Below are 23,324 nucleotides of genomic sequence, written 5' to 3' on the forward strand. Positions count from 1 at the left end.
AAACTGCAAATGCAGAGAAACCTTTCACTCTAGTAGCTCTGTAAAGCACAGCTGGTTTTGACTTGGCAGTTCAGCTTCTGCACATTAAAATAGCCATTCTTTCCACTGTCAGAATTGGCTACGCTTTAGTTCTGATTTACAGTTGAATCCCCCTGGCCCATTCCCATTATTCTCAGCAGGACTTTGATGGAATATGAAAATTCACAGCAGCATAATCACATCGCAGCACTACTAGATGGTTAGCATTTTATTAGCTATCATCAAACAAATTGCTAGGCCTGCACTGTGAAGTACCACTGGGCTTTTGCAGAAATGCGTGCTCAGCTCTTTGTCAAGCTCGGATCTCGGATGAACTGGTATTTCAGATGAACGCCCCTTCTCAGCCAAGGTCTGGCATGCAGTACTGAGACATTCAACCTGCATCTTCAATGCCTTTGGAGATGCCAGTCCTTAACCCAGAGGCACATGATGTCGTAAGGCAAGTACAGGATTATGGCTTTTAAATTCCAATGGAAGTAAAAAAGCAATGAAGTGCACAACAAAACAAAGCTTTGCAATTCACATCCTCCTTTAGACCCCTATGGCTGCCATTAACATTTTAATCATTACTCAGATGATCAGATGCAGGCAGTATTGCAATACTTTCCATGTCTTACTAATCCAGTTACAGCTGCTCTGGAAGGCTGTGGCTTGAAGAGCATCTGAAACTGGCTTTGGATTTTTATCAACTGTATGAACATGCAAGGAAGATTTATGCACAACAGATCACAGTTTCCATGGGCAGTATTTTAATCCAAGAATTACTCTACCAAACAAACTTTTTGCTAGCCTTAAACACATCCTTTGTCCCTCCCTGTATTTGGGTATTACTCACTTGTCTGAAAACACTGTAAGGAGCAATACCTTTGATGAGATCTGGGTTCAGAGACACCCCTGGGACTGAACTGAAACTGCCAAGCATCAGGTCTGTCCCAGCAAAAATGCAGCCATGCACCACAGAATAGCATCTAGGAAGAAGTGCAAATAGCTTCTTGCTGTGTTCAGTTTTTCCATCTGCAAGATATATCAAGCAAGCAAATCCCACCACTGCATAATCATACAGATGAAAATATGAGAGCAGTTCTTAGACTAACACAGTGGCTTACTGACCTACACAAAACTGCCTAAGGCTTCAGACTGGAGAGATGCAGGCTGAAGAACCTCACGTCCACAGTCAAAAGACTACGCATCTCATTCAGGACACAAATTATTTCTGTAAATTCCAGTTTTCATTACCACCCTGTACAATGAGAAATAGATTGTTTCCTCTGTGAGCAACACGATTCTCAGAGAAGAGCCTTTGCCCATCGATTTGCTGGGATCCCCCTTCCAGAGCTACAGAACTGTCCCTGGGGGCACACATGCTTCCCAAAGCATCAGCACAATTTTTCAACTCCCTGACAGGTCCTCCCATGTAAAAGATCTGTTGTCCCCCATCATCATTACTTTCATTGTTTGACTTTAGTCATTACCAAGCTTAATAATGTACTTCCACAGCAAGAGCTCCAAATGACATCAGATGAGGCCTTATGCCACCAGTGATCTACAAGGAGCTTCTGCAAAGCGCGCTCAGCTGCAAAGCAAATGTTTGAAAGGGAAGAAGTGGAACCAGAGCTGGCCTCCAGGAGTGTGCTTGTGCAGCCATGCACTTTCCGGTGTTGGGAGTACTTGCCAAATGAACAGCAATGCTCCCATTGAACACTGAAACCGACTTCCTGCAGCTCCCAGCACAGATCTCAATGCAACCATGTTTTGAGGGGGAGGATTATTCTGCAGCATGTCACTTCTTCAGTAGGGACCACCATAGTTCTTTCAGTCACCTGTCAGTGTGTGAACCTTACAAGAACATCCCTGTCTGCATTTCTGTTCCTTGCATGCCCTTCTTTAAACTCATGAGATGTGGTAATAATGGTTATCTTTTAAGTCAGGCGGTATATGACTTCCATAAATTTAATACGGCCTGTGTCAATTCTCCCAAGTAAAAAACCCTACACATCATTTCAAATTCCTAGTGTAATTTCAGGCCAGTGCTGGTGTTGAACAGCACAAATCTGCTACAGAACAGGCTTTTTCTTCAGGTGCACATTACAACTAGATTAACTCTAATTCTCTCTACACATAAGAAGTGCACCACTTGTTCACAGAGGGAAGTAGCCCTGTTATATCAGAATACAATCCTTCCTCCTAGTGCTGCAAGGACTGAATTTGGTACAGGAATTTCTGGCTCTCACTCGCAGCTCACTAGCTTTTACATGAAAATAACAACTACTTGATTTTACCTTGTAACAGCATTACGGGGATTTAAATCTGCGATAGCTGTAAAATGTTCAGACAGTACAGTGACAAAGAACTGTTTAAGTGTTTTAAGAGACAGAGACTGTTACGGCATTAGATCAGCGGTAAGGAACAAATCCTTGGTTTACACTGCATGAGCAGTGGGTGGCAAGATTAGCAGTCAGCTAAACTATCTACTACCCAAGAAATCACAAAGTGGCCCATGTGGCTGCTGTGCATTTACTCACCCAGTGCTTATAAACTGTGCTGTTCTTCCATGAGCTGCTAACTCTTGTAGATGTAAAGTTGGCATGGGAATATAAAGCTATCTTTATTTATGAGACAGGGAGCTGCGGAGGGAAAGGGAGATCCAAGAAACCTCCTTTAAAGCTATTCTTTAAAATAACTCCAATAGAATGAAAATAAATAAACCATAAAGCAAAACAGAAATGCAATTCATGAAGAATGCATAGCCTGTGGGTCAGTACTCCAGCTACCTCAGCTCCTTTCTCTGCAACATGAATCAGGAACAGCAACTCTGTGGAATAGATTAAAAAATAATAACAACAGAGCAACTGCAGCCTACTATACTCTGGAATGTCTAACCTAGCTATTTTTAAAGCTCATGTGCTTCGGTCAAAAAAACCCCAAACCCATACTCTAATTTAGATATCTATGCTTAATCACAGCATCTTATTGTACAGAGTACAAGCTAACCACACCACCGCAGCAGTAAGAGTATGGATGGCAAAGATAACAGCCTTCAGTCTTTATTAATAGTTAGAGACTTCTTCCCCACATCAAATTTCCAGCTAGTTCTCTGTGTCATATCTTACACATTTCATCCCCCTCTTCACGTAAGCTATCAAATTCAGAACAGTAGCTGAACTGCCAAGAGAAATGGAGGATTTGAAATTTAAATCAAAAAACAGAGTCTCAATTAATTTCTTATGCCCTTGACAGCAGATAGCAGAGGAAGAATTGCTTAGCCTGATGAAAAGGAATACGGGAACTTGGTGTTTATTTGCATTCCTTCATCTCAAATTGTGGCTTTTGGGGGCACTGGCTATTTGCTCAAGATGCTGAACTCCTTGCTTTGAACTGCCTCGGCAGTTTCAAGTAAGAGCACGACATCTATAAAAAGCAGCTGCAAATAAGGTGGTATCAATCCAGCTGACTAAGAAGATGAGACAATGAAAGGCGAAACAAGAAGATACACACGTATCTCCTTTGGAGTAGCAACACATGCCAATGAATAAGCAACAAAAACCCTTGCTGGAAGGGGGGCAACCCAACAGTGCAAAGCCTAAGGATATCCTTGGTGAGACTTGCTCATGCTTTATCTTACAGTAAAGCAGCTTTTGAGTAGAACAGCGTACTCACGAGCTGCGCAGAAGCAGCCCATCCTTCCAGGGACCTCAGTGCTGAACAAGCCAGTGGCTGATTAAGTCACAGGGAGCACCTCTGCTTCAGAATATGACTCAAGACTGAGCACACGGCAAGATGCAAGTCCCCTCACGCTCCCTGACACACCAAAGAAAGCTCCATCACAAAACCAAACACCATAAAACCTTGCTACAAAGGCCGGACTGTGCTGCAATGCAAGGGAGGGCATTTAATTGGGAAATAGCACCACCTGGCGACTCCTGCTACTAAGGGAGGAGGAAACGGTCAGCTTTGCCATAGCAGGACAGGAGGAAAAGAGGAAGGAGCACCGGCTAAATTGGGAACCAACAGCCTGGGTAAGGAGGGAGAGAGGACTGCACGACAGAGTTGCAAGAACCAGTCAGGTAGGGCAGAATGAGATGGAAAGAAGAGCGTCTGAACTGTTTCCCCTTTGGAAACAAGAGGCATCTCGCACTGCTGTTACCACCTTGTGTGGCCTGTGGGACAGTAAGTGTGTGAATGTAGCAGTGGCAGCTGCAAAGGGATGCCCAAAACCCACACATAAATCACTGTTTTGATGAACCAGGAATGAAATGACAGGGAGAAAAAAAAAAAAAACAACCCCAAAACGCACCCAACATCCAAACCTGCGCAGTATCAACCATGTTGCATGCCACATAGAGATATCTTGGGCTCATACCAAAACGCAACTCTTGGCTGAGGGACTCCATAAAGTCACTACTGTCCAACAAGAAACTCCTCTAATTGCCTTCTATTGATCACTGAATCATAGGATCCTCCTGAACACAGCATAACACAGAGCAACAAGCAAACCTACCCAGTCATATGCCCTGTGATAAGGAAGCATATTATCTTACACTTCATAATATGCTCTTCCACCTCTTCACTCCCACCACCCCAGTTCACTTTAATGACGTCTCCCTGTTCCTGGCTCGCTGATTTCCCATGTGAGCACCATCACAGACACCTGAATATGATCACTTCCATGTTCACCACTTCATTTCTCAGGTGAGGAGGAGAAATGAGAGCCTTGGTTTACCATGGGAAAATTCCTGTTACGGTGCCACAGTGGTAGTTGCCACACATTATCCCCCTGCCAGCAAAGGGGGAACCAAGAACAACCTTAAAACATCTCTCCAGCATGTGAAACCTCAACAGGGAGGAACTAAATAAAGCAAAGGCAAACAAAGAAAAATTGCAAGTCATACATTAATACCTATGTCATTTTAGTGACAGCAGTACCTGGTTTTGGCAACTCAAATGGTCAGAGTTTCTTTTCTGGACAAACTGGGGAGACCTCTTAACATCTGCAGGCTGCCATCCTCCCCCTGCCCTCCCTATCTCAAGATGGACATGCAGCTACAAAAACCCACTCAGTATTCTACTCTTCCCACAGATAAATTCCTATTGAAAGTACATTAAAAATCTGTGTGAATAACATCTGCTCAGGAATCCTGATAACTGGCCCTGAACTTGAAAAATTAAGTAAAGGCTACGTGTAAGTGTAAGGAAGTAACTTACAAGTCGCTGTAGCTCACACTGTCAATGATAGCAAGTATTGATTGTAGAGGCTGTTATCTCTATTGGCCATATGCGCACACACCAGCATACCAATCGGGTCTAGTATCATTCATCATCATTGTGCAAGGCAGGGATCAGAGAGACTAAATTCAATTTTCAGACTGCATTCGTAAATAACCGGAGGCTTTCACAGTTCAGTAAACATGTTAGGCAACAGCATCCTGACAAATGTTGTTTTTGAGTACAGTTTGGCAGCAAAAAAAATGGGATAACAATTTGTGTTATTCTTTCCAAACCAAATTCTTTCCCTAAGCGAACCTCCTGCACATGTATTCGCAGCAGCTGAAGCTTTTAAAATAATGACAAAAATATGAGGAGGAGATAACCTTTGACCTGAACTACTGTTTGACACAAGCTTCTGTTCATACTCCAACGCCCTGTCTCTTCTGTTGACAAATCCTACCGTTAGGGCCATAATTTCAAACTACATGGCTTGTTAGTGTCATTTACCTGTCCCCACATAGAAGATACTAAAAATCTTCCAGCCAGTCTGGAACTGAGAATCCAAACATTATAGTTTCATATTCCAGATTGCCTACAAATCCAAACAAAACAGTTTAATTAAGTGAAGGTAGTGGCTCTTTACGCAATTAAGGATATTCACAACAACTAGATACAGCATTTGAGGAAATGGCTGTTGTTCAGTTTTTCATTTCAGTAATATAAAAATTGTCCACTGGCTGCCTGGAAAATGTGTTCAAAGGCTGAATTACCTTCAAATTTGCCTGTCCAAGCTCAGTAAGCAACACAATTCTATGTTCAGACATTCCCTTCACGATTTGAACTACCTCACCTGCAACTTGCTATTGCATTTCATCCCAAAGAGGAAGGAAAAAACCCACACAAATTATGAGTGCCAACTGAAACACCAGTTGAAAACTTCAGTCCTGGAGAAAAAAAAAAAAGCCTGATCCCTTCTCTTTTGCAGCAATGGGCAACAGAGAGGAAGGAGGCAGAGTTTCAGGGTGCAGCTATATAAAGCCATTTCGCCTGAGAAATAGGAACCAGCCTCATGGCCCCAGATCTTTGCTCCAAATAAGCAGAGCCCTAGTACAGGGTACATCACCTACCAACAGCCAGAGGCAAAAAAATTCTTCCTTGCCTCTCCACTGGCCAAAGGCAGCCAGATACCAACCACTTTGAGGGGTTCAGGAAACACCACAAGGGTGGGACAGGGGCTAAGGATTTCATTCCTGGTTTTATTGCCAAAACCTCTGCCTCTGCTTATCTGACGCAACAACCTGTAAAATCAGCAGTCTGCAAATGATCACTGAAAGGTCTCAGGTAGTCTCTCCCTTATCCAGTCTAAAGGTTGGCCAGCATTAAAACATATTCCTCTGGGGCACAGGGGAAGGAGGTGAGCTGAGATTTACTGGAATTTGCCATTATTTGTTACCTATAATTAAATGTAAATAACATGTATGTGTAGATAACGTACATCTCTATGGACACTAAATGACATCAAGGAGAGGTCTAAAACCCCTGAAGCTGGGGGATTTAATTTCCTGAATCGGTACACAGGATTAGCAACAGACAGCCAGAGGTTTGCATAAACCTAAATCTGTGTTAAGAAGTCTTTCACTAAACTATTATGCTTAATTAACTTAGATTAATAGTGATTTCACGTTCACCCATTGTCTGGATCCAAAGTTTTCCCTAATTCAGTAAACATCAACACTTACTCTAAAAAGCATTATATAAAGACCTGCCTGGTGCTTTCCCCTCTGTCACCATGCAAGGAAACAGAAAAGATAACAGCAAGCACAGTGTAATAAAACACAGGGCTGAGGGTTTTATCTGTGGATTTACTGTGTGCTGTTGTGAACTTAATGAGAGTAAAGCTATCTGCACCACACAGGCTCATAAATGGAAGACATTATCAGCGCAAGACTGTATCCTCTAAGCAGCTGATTTCTTGAATGTGTTCAGCTCCCATCAATTTCACCGGGAATTAAACCTAGCAACTCCTAAACGTGTGCCACAAAATTCAACTTTTTAGGGAAAGTCCTTTAAAATGAGCCAAAATGGGTTTTGTTGCTGTTATTGTTAAGGCACCTTCATCTCTTCACCACAAGAATAACCAGGACATAAATATCCAACTTAAAACTGACTCAGAGAAGAAAGATTTTATTCACCTGGCCACTTCTCATCTTCACTCAGAAACCAGAAACGGTCAAAAGTGTACGGACTTCACAAATTTTAACTGAAAACACACGGGGAGCATTTCCATTGGAATGCTAAACCATAAGGATTTAAGGACATCTCTTCGCAGGACAAGAATAGTTGGGGGTAGAAGAGTGGATTTGATCCTTCCTTCCAAAGGTACAGAAGAGATGCCCTCAGGACATACTTCAGTATGTCAGTCACAGCTTCAGTGTTTAGGATAGCATGGGACTGAGCCTAAGCGCCCACAGACCCCAGACACATCAGAAGGACAGGCACAGGGATTTTGGACATTAGACCTTTCCTTTCAGATCTGTGACAGAGTGCAATATAAACAACAATTCTGTAGGTTCAGCTGGACAAAAGCGCTTTGAAACGTAAATGAAATAATACATATTAAGACAGTTACAGCTTTAAAGGAAGAAAAAAGGAAACTGGAGGCTAAACCCGAGGGAGTGGTGGCAGGCGTTTTCACCACGCCTTATTATTTTGTATTTATTATATTCCCTTCATCGTTTTGCTCTGTATGATTTTCTGTTTCTTTATTCTCAGCTTCTCTTCTCCTTGCTCCTGTTCCAACTTTACCCTCTGTGTTCCTCAGTCCCCCGCAACACTCCTCTAATGCTTTCCCTTGGTCTCTGTTTTGGTCCTCTATCTCCTCCTCCTCTGTTAGTCTTTCTTTATCCCTTTGTTCCTCCAAACCTCCTCCATGCAGACTTCTACACTCCTTTTAATACTGGTCATCACTTAGAACTATTCCTGAAAAACTTTTTAGGCTTCAGAATTACCACTGTCCTTCAGACAGACTTTAAATATTTGGACTTACAGAACACAAGTGCCAAAGGTTTGCTCTCTGCTTTTCTCCATACCAGCCTAAAGAAGAAGGGAAACCTGGCCACAAAACTCTGGATCAGCTTAATAATACCTGGTCAAATAAAGAAACATCTCCAAAGAGTCTACCAGATGCTGAAAATCAAGAAGTAAAACTGAGCTACTTATCTGCTTTTAATATTAAATGTCGGGAATTGCTCAAGAGTTGTGTTATCTGAAATACCTGATTTACATCAACTTATTCTCTTTGTCCTCCACACAACACCTGCATTCAGCTGTGTATTAAAGCATGCACTGAGCTTTAAGCTTGGGATTCAATTCAGCCCATTCAGCAAAGGCTGAATGATGTACCCTGATACACTGCTGAAGAGGGATTACCCCAATGCTTAGAATCGAACATGCGCTTAAGGATGCTACCCAAATTAGGGCTTCAACAACATAATCTTAAATCAGCATTTGTGTTATCTGGGTTTATACAGCTGCCATTTTTGTCACATAAAATGTGCTTCAAGTGTCTGTGTAATACCCAAACTTGCATTTATTCTTTTCAAGCACACTCCGCAGATAAAAAATACAAAGCAAAACATTCAAGGGGGAGAAAAATAACTATCAAAGGACAGAACAATTGCCTGACAAAAGACTATTCACACAAACTACACTCTGCTGCTGGAGTTGCAGCAGTTGAAGATATTAAATGTGGGGGAGAATGTTCAATACCTTCACTGACGTTCAGGCAAACGAAGACAAAAATGACGTACAAATTTCCTTGAATTTTTCACAACAGTGAAATAATCCAAAAAATGAAAAAGGCTGATTTAAGGGATAGGGTAAGAAAAAACATGTTCGTAGCACACTCAAGAACTGAATACCCTAAAACCAAGACTGCATGGTACTGCAAAGGCTGAAGTCAGAATGGGTTATGCACCATAGGAAGGACTTCTGGCCTAAATATGGTTGGAAACTTCCTGTTCATATCAGCTTTAACAAGATACATTGAAAGTGTTGATTTTGTGACTCTTAAAATAGACATATTTAGTACGGTAAGGGGAAAAAAAATAAGATCATAGAATCATAGAATAGTTTGGGCTGGAAAGGACCTTAAGATCATCTAGCTCCAACCCCTCTGCCATGGGCAGGGACACCTCACACTAAACCATCCCACACAAGGCTCTGTCCAACCTGGCCTTGAACACAGCCAGGGATGGAGCATTCACAACTTCCCTGGGCAACCAAGGAAGCCAGGATAATGGGATTCCTATTCTATAAAGAGAATCTGTTCTTTCCCATTTCCCAAATCCCTCCAGGAATTAACCAATCACCAGATTTATCCAGCTACAAAGTGGAACCATTCCCTTACAGGCTGGTAGTGGTGTGTGTCAGTCACTGAGAGGTTTTCTTTCAAATTAACAGACTGTCTTAAGCAAATAAACTTAGTATTTGCTCCCACAGGCAGCAGAAGCTGCTTGAGATTAAATTGGGACTGCACATGGGCAAACACCTCACATTTTTCAGTTGTTAATATGCTTCTAATTCCTCAATTATTAACCATAGTGATAACATATTTTCTCCCCCTTAAATCAAGTAGTTAAAAATGAATTCACATCCCAAGGGCCAAGCTGAGTCTTCATGTCAAACGACACATTCAAGGGAGTCCTCTCAGGGGTGCTTTTCACATCAATCTTTAGGAAGCCCAGGGATCCCTACTACAGCTTCTCTGGGTTGGCACACACCAGATATTGACAAAATACCTAAGGATTCCTCTTCTACCTCTGAAGCAACACATGGGCACATCTGGAAAACACACAATCCTAGAGACAAGGTACCAACTGCCGATAACAAGCATAAGCCAGGGAAGGGTAAAGCTAATCCAATGCCCACTGTATCACAGGTCACCAGTGAGCATAGGAGGATGTGAAAATTACTTCAGACACATCACGCTGCTCAGAAGCACAGCTTTGCTGATGAACCATTAGATCCTACCAATACTTATTAAGATTTGTTTGCTGCAGAATTAAATGGGACAAAAAAATATTTTTTCTAAAGTTAACCCCACTTTAAGAAACACTTATAACTCACTTTGGCTCTGTAAACAGGCTTTAAAGTAAAGGAAAATTTGCTTCAGAGAGTCCCTGTATGTGAGCCCTTGCAAGAGCCTGATATTTATCATTTTAAAGTAAGATTGCCCTTACAAGTCTTTTCTAGTCCCCCGCAGTTGTGTGTGGCAGAGGCTGACCGGTCCAACCGGGACACCCGATGACGTCTGCAGCATCCTGTCGCTCTGCTGACAGAGGAGGAAACAATAACTCGGGGACACAAAGTATTTAGTAGCTGGATTTCAGGCACATGTACTTCCACATGTTGCCCAAATAAGAACATACTCTGTCCAAAACAAGAAGTGCAAAACCGTAACTGCTCTACCAGCTCCTCCAAGAAATATAAAAACCACACTAACCAGCATTTATGTTTAAAAATAGCCAGACAAAAATACAAAGCATTTGTTCCACTGCCTGTTGTTCGGCTTCCACGAGCAGCCCCACAAGGCTGGAGATCGTAAATCAAATCACTGGCATTTGCTTAGACAAGGCTCTGCTCCAAGCTGGCCTCCCATCCACCCCCACTGGCAGCTTTCTAAAGCCTGGATTTGCCTTCGCACAGTGGTGTTCAAATCTGCAAGTGCTCACAGGAAGGTTGTATAAGATGTTTCAGCAGAAAACTGAAACGTGTCCCCTTTCCCGGTGTATTACAAGTTAAGCTGAGATGGAATTTAAAATACTTCCTTTCACCTCAACCCTTATGCTATTATTCAACCCCTACCAGTTAGGCAGAGAGAAGAAAAACATCTATGTGAGTAAAACCATCTTTTACACTCATTTACTTCAGCAGTGCGTGCCCCATGGCAGCTCTCGCACACCTTCTGGTGAGGGGCAGCAGAGTTATATTCACGTGAGCTGCCCCTGAGCTGTAAGCAAAAGGTAGTGGGGGCACAACAAGCCCTGACAAGGAGCAGTGGAAGTGTGAGGTGATCTAACCCATCAGTATGATTAGCACTGGATGGAGCTAGGGCTCTTTTTTTATATATATTTTATAACATAGCCCGTTGTCCAAAGGAAGCGGAGGGGAAAAAGCAAACCAGCTTAAATCTGCTGTAAAGGTTCGCACGCGAAGCATTTAGAAATACCAGGCCATGTCAAGTAGAAGGAAAAGACCAGGATGAACACTAAGCTCGTAGTGACCTTAAGGTTTCCTTCAGGGAAAGCCCACCAGTGCAAAGAACTCCAGGAGAGACAGAAAATGGCAAGCGCTCCTTTCCCTGCCTGCACTACCCAAGGACAAGCTGTTCCACCTCTGTCCTTACACCACCCCTGCAGAAAGCTCCAGAGACACCAGAGCAGCCACAGCCAGGACGGTGATGACTGAAGCTGAGGAGAAACAAGCTGCCCTGCTCTCCACCGCTTGTTTTCCGAGGGGAAGGTGGAGTTAACCCAGCAAACCTGCTAAACCCAGCTGTGTTCCACTTCAACTCGCCCCTCTGTCTTCCCCCTCAAAACCAAAGCATAGGAAATGAAGAGCATGGTGCCTGCCCTGATCTCATCCAAACAGAGACACAACCAGGAGATACATGATCAACAACAGTCTCTGGAGGCAAACAGCATTTGGAAGAAGGAACAGCACAGAGGCTAAAGACAGGTAAGAGCAAACAAAGCAGAACTGTGGATCCAGCCTCCCTGGAAATGCTCCTCTCAACAAGGAGTTGCTTGAGACTCAGTTTTAGACAGAATATGTCCATCCTGCCTGTACGCTTGCAGCACCCACATACCCAGCTTATACACAACCCAATGCTAGCAAAACTTACCAGCACTGTAATTTATACACACTCCCCTGCGCAAAAGCCCTGCAGGGTTCAGAAGCAGCCCATGAGCAGCTCAGTTAATGCCTACTTTGCCACTTCCTTAAACTGCACTGCAATTGCAACATACCCTATCAATAAGGCAAATCAGTGCCTTAGAAACAAGTTGTACCATCAACCAGGATCTTGGAAAACATACTTTAAACGTGAGTAAAAAGTGGCCTTTTAATATGGCTTGACTTACGCTAGTTGAAAGGAATTGTCTGATGAGAGGGTTTTCCTTTCCCCTGCACATTTCTTGCACGCAGTTTCTGGCTGCTTCACAGAGTCTGCCTCAGCACTACTTCACAGAGTAAGGCTAAAACTGCATTCATCCATGTATTGAAAAAGAAAGTTTTTTACCAATTTAACTTCCTTATTTTGGTAGAAAGAATTTCTTTTTTTCTTCAGAATTACTGTAAACCAAGAAGTTTCACAATTTTTCAGCCAATACCAAGAAATCAGAGGGACTGAAGCAAGGGCTTGGGGAAACCTAAAGAAAACCCCAAACTGGTAACATTATAAGCAAAACCAAAATAAATACAATTTGAGAGAGAGCATAACCACAGCCTGCAAATGATTTCTGAATAATAGCCACAGCATGGTGTCATTCAGCAGCAGATGGGAGCTGCGAGCTGATTATCAGTGGGTCAGAGACGATCATGTGCAGCCACAGGCACCAGCTATGGGGTATTCTTTTGCTGTCCAGTTGATTTGTAGTAACAAGCTTCCTCTTCAGAGGCTTTGCAGTTACTGAAAGTAAAACCTGCTTCAAGTCCTGCCTTTGGATATTTCAGAAAGACAGTTTGGAAACAAAAGCAGAACGCAGCCTCTATTCTCATCTTTTCCTGGAAGGATGCTCCGGTGATGACCCAGCCTACTTGCTTTTCTAAGCAATCCCACCTAAAACTTTTAGGAAGATATGAGTAAATAGAAAAGTTTTGCTGATATGGCAGGAAAGCAGTAAGGCCAAGGTCAATATGAAACCCTGAATTCTATTAAATTCTGAGAAATTGTTTACCTACATATTTAACGTCTACATTGCAAAAATCTGATTGTTGCCATTTAAATACTTTATAAGTTCATAGCAAAAGGCTAGTTTAAGCTTCTGAACATACTTGTTTGGCGGTACAAGAGAAAAGGCATTTCTCACTTGGTGTGTAACTGGATTTTTATGCAGTATTTTTCAGAAAGAAACCAAACCAAACAAAATCACCAATCCCAGTCCCCATGAGTATCCTGGTAGACTGTTCTTTTGAAAGGCAAAGCAGGGCAATGTAGAATGTTAAGTGCTATGTGCAGAAATTAAGTGCAAACATCAGAGCATTCTTCACCAAGGAAGAACCCCATTTCTCAAGGAAATGAGGCATATGTAGTCACGCTAACCAAGTGTCTGGCTGTCTGCTTCTCAGTTCCCTGGGGGCTAAAAAAATCATTCATTGTCCAGTTTTACACGTGATTTGATGTTTCACCACAATGCAAAGAAGTAAGTGGCTATGGAAGAGACCCAGAGGAGGGCTCCTTTGACAAAAAGGCTGCAATGATGTACACTTCACACCACTGACTGCATGAGACAGGCAGCCATGCAAAGTCACGATTCAAAAATTTCTCATGATAGAGCTCCTTGTTTACATAATGAATAAGTGGATGGTGATGAACTATTAACACGGAAAAAAACCCAATCACTTATCAGTCTCTGTCCACTCTCAGATAGATACTTTGTGGACAGACATTTAGTTCATCAGTACAATTTTCTTTTTGGGACCACCTTCAATGTCTGCACTACTTTGGTCCCTCTTGTTTTGTTTTAGGCTACAGCCTAAAATGTAGTGTTACTGTCTTCAGTAGGATGCTCAACATGTAGGTCCCCTTGCACTTGCGTAGTGAGAAGAAAAGGTCCTTGGCTGGTAAAACCCATCCAGGGGTGCATTCTTGTTTTTAACAACAGTGCTCCTATTTGGGTTGGGACATTCAGGCACTAAGAGCATTAATAACGAAAACATTTTAGAGTCAAAAGAGTAGTAAAATTGTTGTCTTTTATAAATGCCAACACAAACCAAAAGGTTCTCAGTCATACACGTTCGGTGTAATAGATATTTGGAGAAGAAGAGTGGGTATTTGAGTTTTGCACTAAAAGGCCTGATGCGTGTATATGCTCAGCTATAGGAATCTGTTCTCCACCAGCACAATCCAGAGCTTTACATTATCATGATACAAACGTAAGAAAAACAGAGATTTTCTCCTTAAGAAAACTATCATCATATTCCCAATTACTTTGAATGTCAAACAAATCTCAGCTCGATTCTGAGCTGCACACTGAGGCATGAGACATTGCCAAGGGTAATAAACCATTCTCCGTACAGCAAATGGGATTCAGTTGTGGAGAAACACCTGAGGAAACCTCCTCCTCCACAGAGGAAATGTCACTCCTTTTACAAACATAGGCTTACGAGCTTCAGACTGCATGCTAGCAGAACGCATGGCAGCAAGTGACTTCTTATGAGCGAGAAAATGGAAACACAACCGGGGGTGAAAAGAAAGAAGTCTCGAGCAAAGAGGCTGGAGGCACTACATTTGGGAAAAACTTTCCACAGTAAGAGCAGTTAAGCTCTGAGACACAACCCCGTGACAAGAGAAACCTTCATCTTGAGTTTTTAAGGAACAAACCAAACATGTCAGGAAAGTTAGGAGAGGAGGCGCTTTAGGGTCAAGGGATGACCTCTAAACCTCTTCCTTTCCTAACTGCTTTGGTCCTGTGATGAACAGCCACAGCATAAAAATGTAACAAACAAAAACACAAGGAGAAGAGTAATGGAGGTCACTTTAGACAGTAGTTAGCCAGCCACCTCCCAAAGCCTCACTGAAGGGCCGTCAAAGTTTCCTCAGGAAGTGACAAAGACAAGAAACTTTGCCTCAGTCCCAAACCTGGCAATCCCTCCTGCGGCTGCCACACAGAGTTATGTCAGGACTTGGCAGAGAGCTGTAAATCACTCCTCCAGCCCACATAAAGACAATGTTGAGAGCCAAGGCACATGGCACTCAGCAGCCACAGCCAGATTAGGAAACCTGGCAGCCAGACACATCTCAGCACTGAAGCATGGCTCAGGAGTACACCAGCCCGCTTCCTTCACCCCCTCAGGAGGGTGCCCACTCAGGGCAGAAACATCACACCAGTCAAATGGGAGCTGCCACTTCATTTCACTGCACAAACTGGGCTGTAGCTAAAACCTGCTCAGCCCCAGGAAGAGGTAGTCTCTAATACAGGCAGAACTGCTGAGAACAACAGGCTGGACCGAGAGACCAGGGAGAGTTTGAGGTGACAAGACAGGACTTGGAGCACGTGCTCAAGTATTTGCATTTACAAAGATTAACACCTTCCGCGTGCAGATACCTCACTGCCCAGCAGCAATAATTTACTGTGGACGCAGTTCAGGAGCGGGCTTGAGGCCACTTGCATACTCAAGAGAGCATGAGAATTGCACCTCTGCAGCTCTTGCACCTCAGGCTGTGAGGCACTGCACAATTAGGTAGGCATCCTGTTCCTGCCAGCCCACCATGTTCCTGTTCCTGCTAGCTGGAACCATCTCTCCTCAAAGAGCAGAGCATTCTTGAGTTCATGAATAACAAAGTGTGGCATCAACAAAGCCTGCCTCCCAGACTGACTCACCTGCCCTTTAGCTGCCCCAGTTTCCTCTCTGCGGTTCTCTTGCTGGTGTCACCTCCACGATCTAGAAACCCCAAGACCATCCCCTCCTTGCACTCTACTCCAGGCTGCTCCAGATCGTTCCCATCACACCCACGGAGAGTCTTAAAAACCCCAAGATACTCTGGAGGAGGAGGAAGTGAAATGCAGATACCCAAATCCCAGTTTTGTTAGATTTACACTAAAAATTACAGGCCATGTTCCCTCACGGCAATGCAGGGCTACATTCAGAAGCTGATACTTACTCCCAACCTCTAGCACAATGGCTGCAGGTCAAACACTGACCCTGGAGCACTGGGCTGGCTTATTGGGCCAGCAGCATGGAGTACAGCTCTGGCTTCTTTGTATCAGTCTCTCCTCACCTTCCCATCTAGATCCCCTACAGCCAAAGGGGGCTTGTGGGAGAAGCTGGCTTTGAAAACATTGAGCCAGCTACAATTTTTTCCTCATTGGGGAATTCTGAGGTGGCAGAAATAGCCCAAGCCCTTCACAGAGCTGAGGGCCATGGACCATCTTTTAACCTGTCAACCTGTCTTTTAGAGGGGAAGCCTAGGACTTGTTCAGAAGTGAAGAGGGATGCAGGTTTACAAACTGATTTAACCCCTATTTCTCACAAGCATATGAAGTGATCTTGGGACTTGGACATGCCCAGATCAGGGTGTCTACTAGATACAATACAGATTAACCTACCAGGTCCAGGACCTACTGCACAACCACCAAGATTCCTTTTGGTAGACCTGAAAACATATTTTCGAGTGATCATCTAGTTTTCAAGCAGATCAGATTAATGTCTGCACTTGATTACACAGACAGGTATGGAGTTTCCCTGTTCTGGAATCTGTCGGAACTCCCTGAAGGGATTCATCATCTAAAGGATTCCTCTCTTTCGGGAAAACAGTGTTAACTTCCATAGTAAATGGGATGTCTATGATCAAAAGTAGATCGTTTTCTAGGATTATACCCTATTAAAACACAGGAAAGAACATCTCACTAACTACTGGCATCTATAACTACAGGCACTTATATCTTCCTAAGTGTTCCCACTGCCACCCTGTCATTTTAACAAATCTACAGAGTAATTGCATACTCCTAGTAACACAGAGCTGCTTTATAGGTTTCTTTTCCTGTCTTAAAAGAAGTAAACAATTGCCTTGCAAACCCTCCAGTACATTTTGATGTTACAAACCATCCATAAATAATGGGCAAGAGGAACATCGTCCCACAAGACAACTTCATCTCTATAAAATTACAGGATATTCTGCTGGGAAATAAGACACATCCACATATTCTACCACAGACTCTTCATGTTTGTATAAACCACATTTATTTTGTCTCTGTGCCATTTTAAAAGTCAGCAGCAGGAATTCTATCCGAGAAAGGAGGAATGGTCACTGCCAAATACTTCGGGTTGAACTCTCCAGTGCCCTGGTACCACATCCTGACACTGACTCCAGAGGCAATGCACCCGCTCCTGCTGGGGTGTCAACACAAGTCAGAGAGAACTCGAGTGTCTGTATTTGTCTGGGGTTTTTTTTTTAATGTCCAACTCACTGATACTGCATGAAAGAAAATTCACTCTAAAAGGCCTTCATTCATGTAGTTTTCCTGAATGCTTACAGAGATGGGGATCTAAAAGCAGCCTAACCTACACATGGTAATTTGGTATGTCTGAGTTCAAATAGATCAATAAATCACAGAACCGTTAGGGTTGGCAGGGGTCTCTGGAGATCATCCAGACCAACCCTCTGCCAAGGCAGGGCCACCTAGAGCAGGTTACACAGGAATGTGTCCAGGAAGGTTTTGGACATCTCCAGAGGAGACCCCACGACCCCCCTGGGCAGCCTAAACAAAACCGAATAGTGATGCTCTGCTAGCAACTGTCAGCAGAGGAGCCTCTCTTCTCCAGCGGTGCTTGCTACAACCCGGTGAGCACAGTTTTGCTGTTAAACTCCCTGAGCGCAGGGCAGAGAGGGGGCAGGAGAGCCAAACTGCACAGCTAAGCACATTGCTGCTCCAGATGTGAAACGCACACACGGGCTCGCCAAACCGAACAAAAAGCGGACGGGGGGAAAAGAAGAAAAAGCAACAGCAGAAAGGGCATTCCCACAAGGAGCCGAGCAAGAGAAGCCCTGAATAAACACAAGTGAGTCATTAAACAAAGCACCGACACAGCACATGGGTGACACAGCGCGCCCGGGACAAGGAGCCGCCCAAAACGCCGTTTTCGGCGCCGCTTGCCTCCCTTTCGCGTCCCACCGTCGCTGTAGCGGTTCGGCGAAGCCGTGGCTGCGAGTGGCAGGACCGCCAGGCCTGCCGCGGGGTCTGCGGGCAGCGAAACCCTCGCGGACGCCTTTCGGGGCTCCGGCACCGGAGGGGGACCCTCCGCCGGGGCACCACCATCACCACCCGCGTCCGGGAGAGCCGGCTCGGCGGCGGCCCCTCTCCGGGCGGCGCTGTGGGAGGCTCTCCCCTCGCACCACGAACCGCCGGCCCGCTGCGCCCGTCTCACTTTTAAAGTTCAGGAACAAGGCAAAACCTGCACGTAAAAGGCCCCCAAAGCCCCCTTCCCCCTCCCAGCAGAGCGCGGGTGCCAAGTCTCGGCGTGGAGGAATCCACCGCGGCCGAGCCCCCCTGCCCGGGACGGGGAGACGCGGCTCCCGCCGGGAAGGAAAAAGGGAGAGGGGCTGGAAGCGCTCCCGTTTTTAGCAATCCCCATCTCCCTCAGTCCCGACCTGCCAGGCGGCAAGGGAAAGAAAGGGGGAAGCGACCCCCGCGGTCCCCTGTACTCACTCCAAGCAGACACACTTTCAGCTCGCGTATCGCCATCATCTGCCCGGGGCCCGGCCGCTCCGCATCCCCCACCGCCACCGCCGCTCCGCACTGCCCCGCCGCGGCGCGCCGCAACCCCCTCCGCCACCGGGGCCAGGGCCGGGACCGCGACCGGGGCCGCCCCCACCGCCGCCGCCGGTCACATGTGCGCGGCCCCGGCCCCGCCTCGGCGCTGCCCCCCGGCTGCCGCCGGTCCCGTCTGTGAGAGGCCTGCTGCGGGCCAGGGTCGTTTCGGGCCTGGAGAAGCTGCTCTGCTCGGTGCTGCGCCCTGGAACAGGGTTGTGAGCGGGGAGACGGCGTGTTGCGAGGGGAACAACCGGGGAGAGAGTGTGCGTCCTTCATGGGCTGCACGTACCTTAGACCCACACACCATGTGCTGGTCTAGACACCGGGTTTGCGGTGCTGCGGCAGGAAACGATCTGGATCCATCCACTGTATTTTTAAGTTTGCCTTTACATATGCAGACAAACCTTTAAAAGAGTAACTTTAAAAGATAAACCTTTGAAAGAATAACTCTCTTCTTACACAATCCTACTAATACGTACCTGGTTTTGGTTATGCCAGTCAGCGTTGGGTTGATGGTAGGGCTGCACTCCATGATAGAAAAGTTGTGCTAAATTATTACATCTCAGTGAATGTTAGGACTGAAATCAATGGGGGTGTGGGGGGGTGTGGTGTGTGTGACCACTCTTATCAGTCCCAAAGTCCCAGAGTTTATAGAGAAGAATTGCGTGCTATAACCCCAGAACGCAGAAGTGCATTGACTGCCAGGTACTTCAAGTGATAACCTCTACTGTGCTTACAGTTCTGTTTTAATTTTTTCATTAATGTATCAGTCAGAATTGCTAAAGGGAAATGAAGGAAATCTCGATTAGTCATTGTGAGATTACTGCCACGTCATTAAGAGCTTCCTGCCCATAAACTGCTGTAGTGTTCATTATGTCACTAATTAGTTCCACATGGGGTCCTCTGCTCCCACTGGTAGCCTCTTCCAGAGCTCCCGAATCCTAGGCCAAGGCAATGCTTGGAGCAGAGTAGTTGTTTTCCCCAAGGAGGAAAACACAAAGCTTTTCTAGTAGAGTATCACAGCCTGTCAGGAGAGAGTGTCAAAAGGGAGACGCTCATCAGAGATGCTTGTGATTTAATTAAGCTTTAATTTATTTCTTTTAAGAGGATTTAGTGAAGAGAAACAAAACACAGCAGGTTTTCAGACAGCCAAGAGTATTGCTGGGAGTCTGTCTGCTCATTGCTTTTCCACAAGAATGTGTTATACCAATGAAGTCTTTCAATAAGTAAATAGGATACACTCACTAAAACAGAACAATTGCAGTTTGCACTCATAGCACAACTAATTTAAAGCAGTTTGACATTTCAGCCTGTAATTAGCTCTACAAATATGAATTTTTAAGGTTTTTACACCATCCCACCTCCGGCCTTTCTTTCAGTTTTCAGTCCAAGTTTAATGTTGCTCCTATAACTTTGATTCGGACTTTTCCACTGTTGAGGGACTGAGATTCACAGACAGTGCTGTGGTTAGGGATCACCTTTCCATAAATTCTTCTCTTTTTTTTGGTCACATCTTTGAACGTTTCCATTTCTTTCATGTATGCCATTAGTCATCTATCCTTTGGTCCTGATTTTGGAATTCTGGAAGATGGGGATTTTTGCTCATTGCACACATAAAATGTTTTATCAGCCAAATTAATTTCAGCAAAAAACACTTGAATTACACTAGATTCTAATCTACATTAGATTGTGGATTACAGAAGGAGGCTGAGTGTGTTCAAAGCTGTTCTGTGTCATAAACACAACTTGAGGGCTTGTCCATAGGGATGCTCGGATTAAGCTGCAATGATGTAATGGTAATGAGAGCATCCACAGAACAGATTAACGTGCTTTACTGTACGTGCATTGACTCTGCAGCTTTAACTGAGGCGCCTGAACTTTCCAAAGCCTCTCAATGCAGGTATGCACTAGAGTGCAATTAATAAAGTTCCAGTTTGGGAGAGCACTTGCTTAAGCCTCTCCATTTTCGAGATGGTAATACATCCCACCAACTTCAAAGGCATGTGAGTACGTGCCTAATTGCTGCCTTGACTCAGTACCACTGTAATAAAAACCAGCACAAGTCAGATTCCCATCTTTCTTCTTATCTGGGGAAAATGCTTCTCAGATACACAGTGGTGAAACAGGAGCCCTCACTAAGGAAGGGTTAAACCCCAGCCCTCAAAAGCTTACTTCTGAAGATAGCAGATAACCAATTAGCTACTTTCAAATAAGCAAATTGTTTAAAACAGTAGCACGAAGGTGACCCCATGGAAGCTGTTCAGGCTGAAACACCATGAGAGAGCGCGTTAGGACGGGCAATTTTACTTGCACAGGCAAAATGTCCGAAGAGCCAAACAAAAAAAGAACAGCTAGAGAAAAAAAATAACCTACTGTACTTGTTTAAACAGTGTCCAGGAACCACAACAAACAGGGGGGAATTATACCCCCAACTTAGGGAGATAAGAGAGAAAAACAACAACACAAACAGACACGTGCTCCAGTATTTAAAAAGCTCATGACGTTCATTCTTCCAGGAACTGGCATAATCTGTGTGTTTGTCTGCATGCAAGACGCTGTGGTCAGGAAAACATTTTTGAGGAATTGGTCATGCTGCAGTGTTTTCAAATGGCTGGTTAAAAGCAAAGAAAAACATCCTAAAAGTTGCCTTTTTGTCCCTTTTGTAGCCTCCCATCCAGTGAATAATTCTAGGTTTTGAAGCAGTGATTTACCTCATTTCTTTCTACCCAACTGTATTTTCCTTCTGGGAAACAGAAAGCCAGGGGGCTTTGTTTTTCAGCAGCCTTCCCTTAAAGGTTCAAGTAATCCATTCTCTCTTCAGAAATCACTTCCATCAGTTTCCAGAAGCCAGACCATCCTTTAACTTATTCTCATTTTATATCAGTGCAATTGCACTGATCTCAAATTAATTAATTTTGAGATATTTAGCTCCTCAGAGCTGTGCTTAAGCCAGCAAGGTGTGATCTGGCTCAAGGTGCTTTCTGAGTGTGATAATTGGAAAGTTTGTTCAGGCCTGTCTAGAAATTCAAGGTAGCACTAGTCTTGGGAGGGTAGGACTGACTAATCCTTCACTTTGTCTTTCTTTTTGTTTTGCTTACACAGCTAAAGTAGGACTATCCTATCACTCACCCAAGGGGTTTTTTTCAGTGTAGCGCCACTGTTTTCGTGTAATAGAGGAAGAAGACAGCCTCCTGCTTAGAGGCACAAGACCAGGAGTACAGAAGACTGTTATTCTCCTCCTGCCTGCAGCATTGCCTTGCTGTGAAATCTGGGGTTGGGTACCTAACCTGGCTCTGTCCTGCCATGTGGTCCTCCAGCAGCTGAGGGCAATAGTAGCTGGAGCTGCTGCTGCTTCCCTTCTCTTTGCCCCTGTGCACATATTCCTGCCCCTCTGGGCCTCATGCTGGTAGAAAACTAGTCCTATGTTTAAAAGTTCTCCACAACCTCAGTCTCTTCCTCTCTAGAAGTGGTGTAGTGGTATTTATCTAGCCTGTATTCGTAGGAAACTGGATGTTTGTGAGGTGCTGGCCATGTTCCCAGGCTTATGAAAGCATCTGCCTTCCTCCTCCTGCTCCCTCCCTAGTGAGTGACCTAGGTAGAGAAAGATGAGTCCAAGACCTTGATGCATACCCAGCTCCCAGAACTGCTGTTGTCTGTCCCAAGCACCTGATGAGTTACTTCCTTTCTCCCACTGTTGCTTTCTCTCTTGATTTCTTGGCAAGCATCTTCCCCACACAAAAATGTTATCCCTCCTCTTCACTGTCGAGTTCAGTCCAGGCCCTCCTACTATGGGCTGCCATCCCAGCTCTTATTCCCCAGGCATTGAGCAGGAGGCAAGTTAACTCTGTGCTGCCTGTGGAGAAATGCCTCTGCATCCCATGGATGACACAAATGTGCAATACAGTAATGATTGCTGCCACAGACAGCAGACATTTTGCTGGTGCATGTCCAAGGAACTGCCAAAATCTCTTAAAATGACAGCAGCTGCTGCTGAGCAAGCAGTTCTTTGAGCAGGAGGGACAGCTTGCAGCTCAGACCCTCGTTCGCGTGCAAAATCCAGTGGTTACGAAATTCTGGAAGTGGCTACAATTCTGGAAGATGCTATTTTTCGTTCATTTGTTTACTTAATCACCACAAAGGTTAGAAAAGGGCTGCTCTGGGGAGCCAGCATGAGATTCCTGCCCGAGACATGAAAACCAGAGAAGTACAGGAATGACCTGGTGGAAATTCAGAGCCTGATTTTGATTTCAGTCACATAGGTCTTAAGCCACTGCAATTTTTTGAACTTCAGTTGGGCTATTCCACTTCATTTCACATGCAAAAAGTGAATTAGGCCCCAGAAGAATCTGCAGCTGCCTGTTACTTCATTTTATTGTAGTGTTGCTTCATGTTTTAACATCTCCCATTTGTGGCATTTATATGGTCCAGTTTCTCCCTCCTGAAGAGAAAATCTGATGGGAAAGGATAGAAGGGAATAAACTTCTGCAAGAACCTACTTGTAGCTTCACTGCCAAATCTTTGAAAAGCAGCATTATTGCTGTTGAA

At 44.5% G+C, this 23,324-nt stretch overlaps 1 protein-coding gene across 4 annotated transcripts in view; it reads right to left on the reverse strand.

The window, feature by feature from the left end:
* RAB31 (RAB31, member RAS oncogene family) overlaps positions 1-18,801 on the reverse strand; it is a 65,009-nt gene extending 46,208 nt beyond the window's left edge. The window contains exon 1 of one of the 4 annotated variants that reach the window (XM_065667998.1): positions 18,690-18,801. In XM_065667998.1, the coding sequence (XP_065524070.1) occupies positions 18,690-18,713 (24 nt within the window). In that variant the 5' untranslated portion in view covers positions 18,714-18,801. Of the gene's footprint in view, positions 1-12,386; positions 12,488-18,122; positions 18,363-18,674 lie in introns of those variants that run through there. The other 3 variants (XM_065667996.1, XM_065667994.1, XM_065667995.1) reach the window with 3 other exon arrangements.
* Positions 18,802-23,324: the final 4,523 nt, after the last annotated feature.

Source organism: Lathamus discolor, chromosome 2 (genome assembly GCF_037157495.1).
Source record: "Lathamus discolor isolate bLatDis1 chromosome 2, bLatDis1.hap1, whole genome shotgun sequence".
NCBI classification, from domain to species: Eukaryota; Metazoa; Chordata; class Aves; order Psittaciformes; family Psittacidae; genus Lathamus; species Lathamus discolor.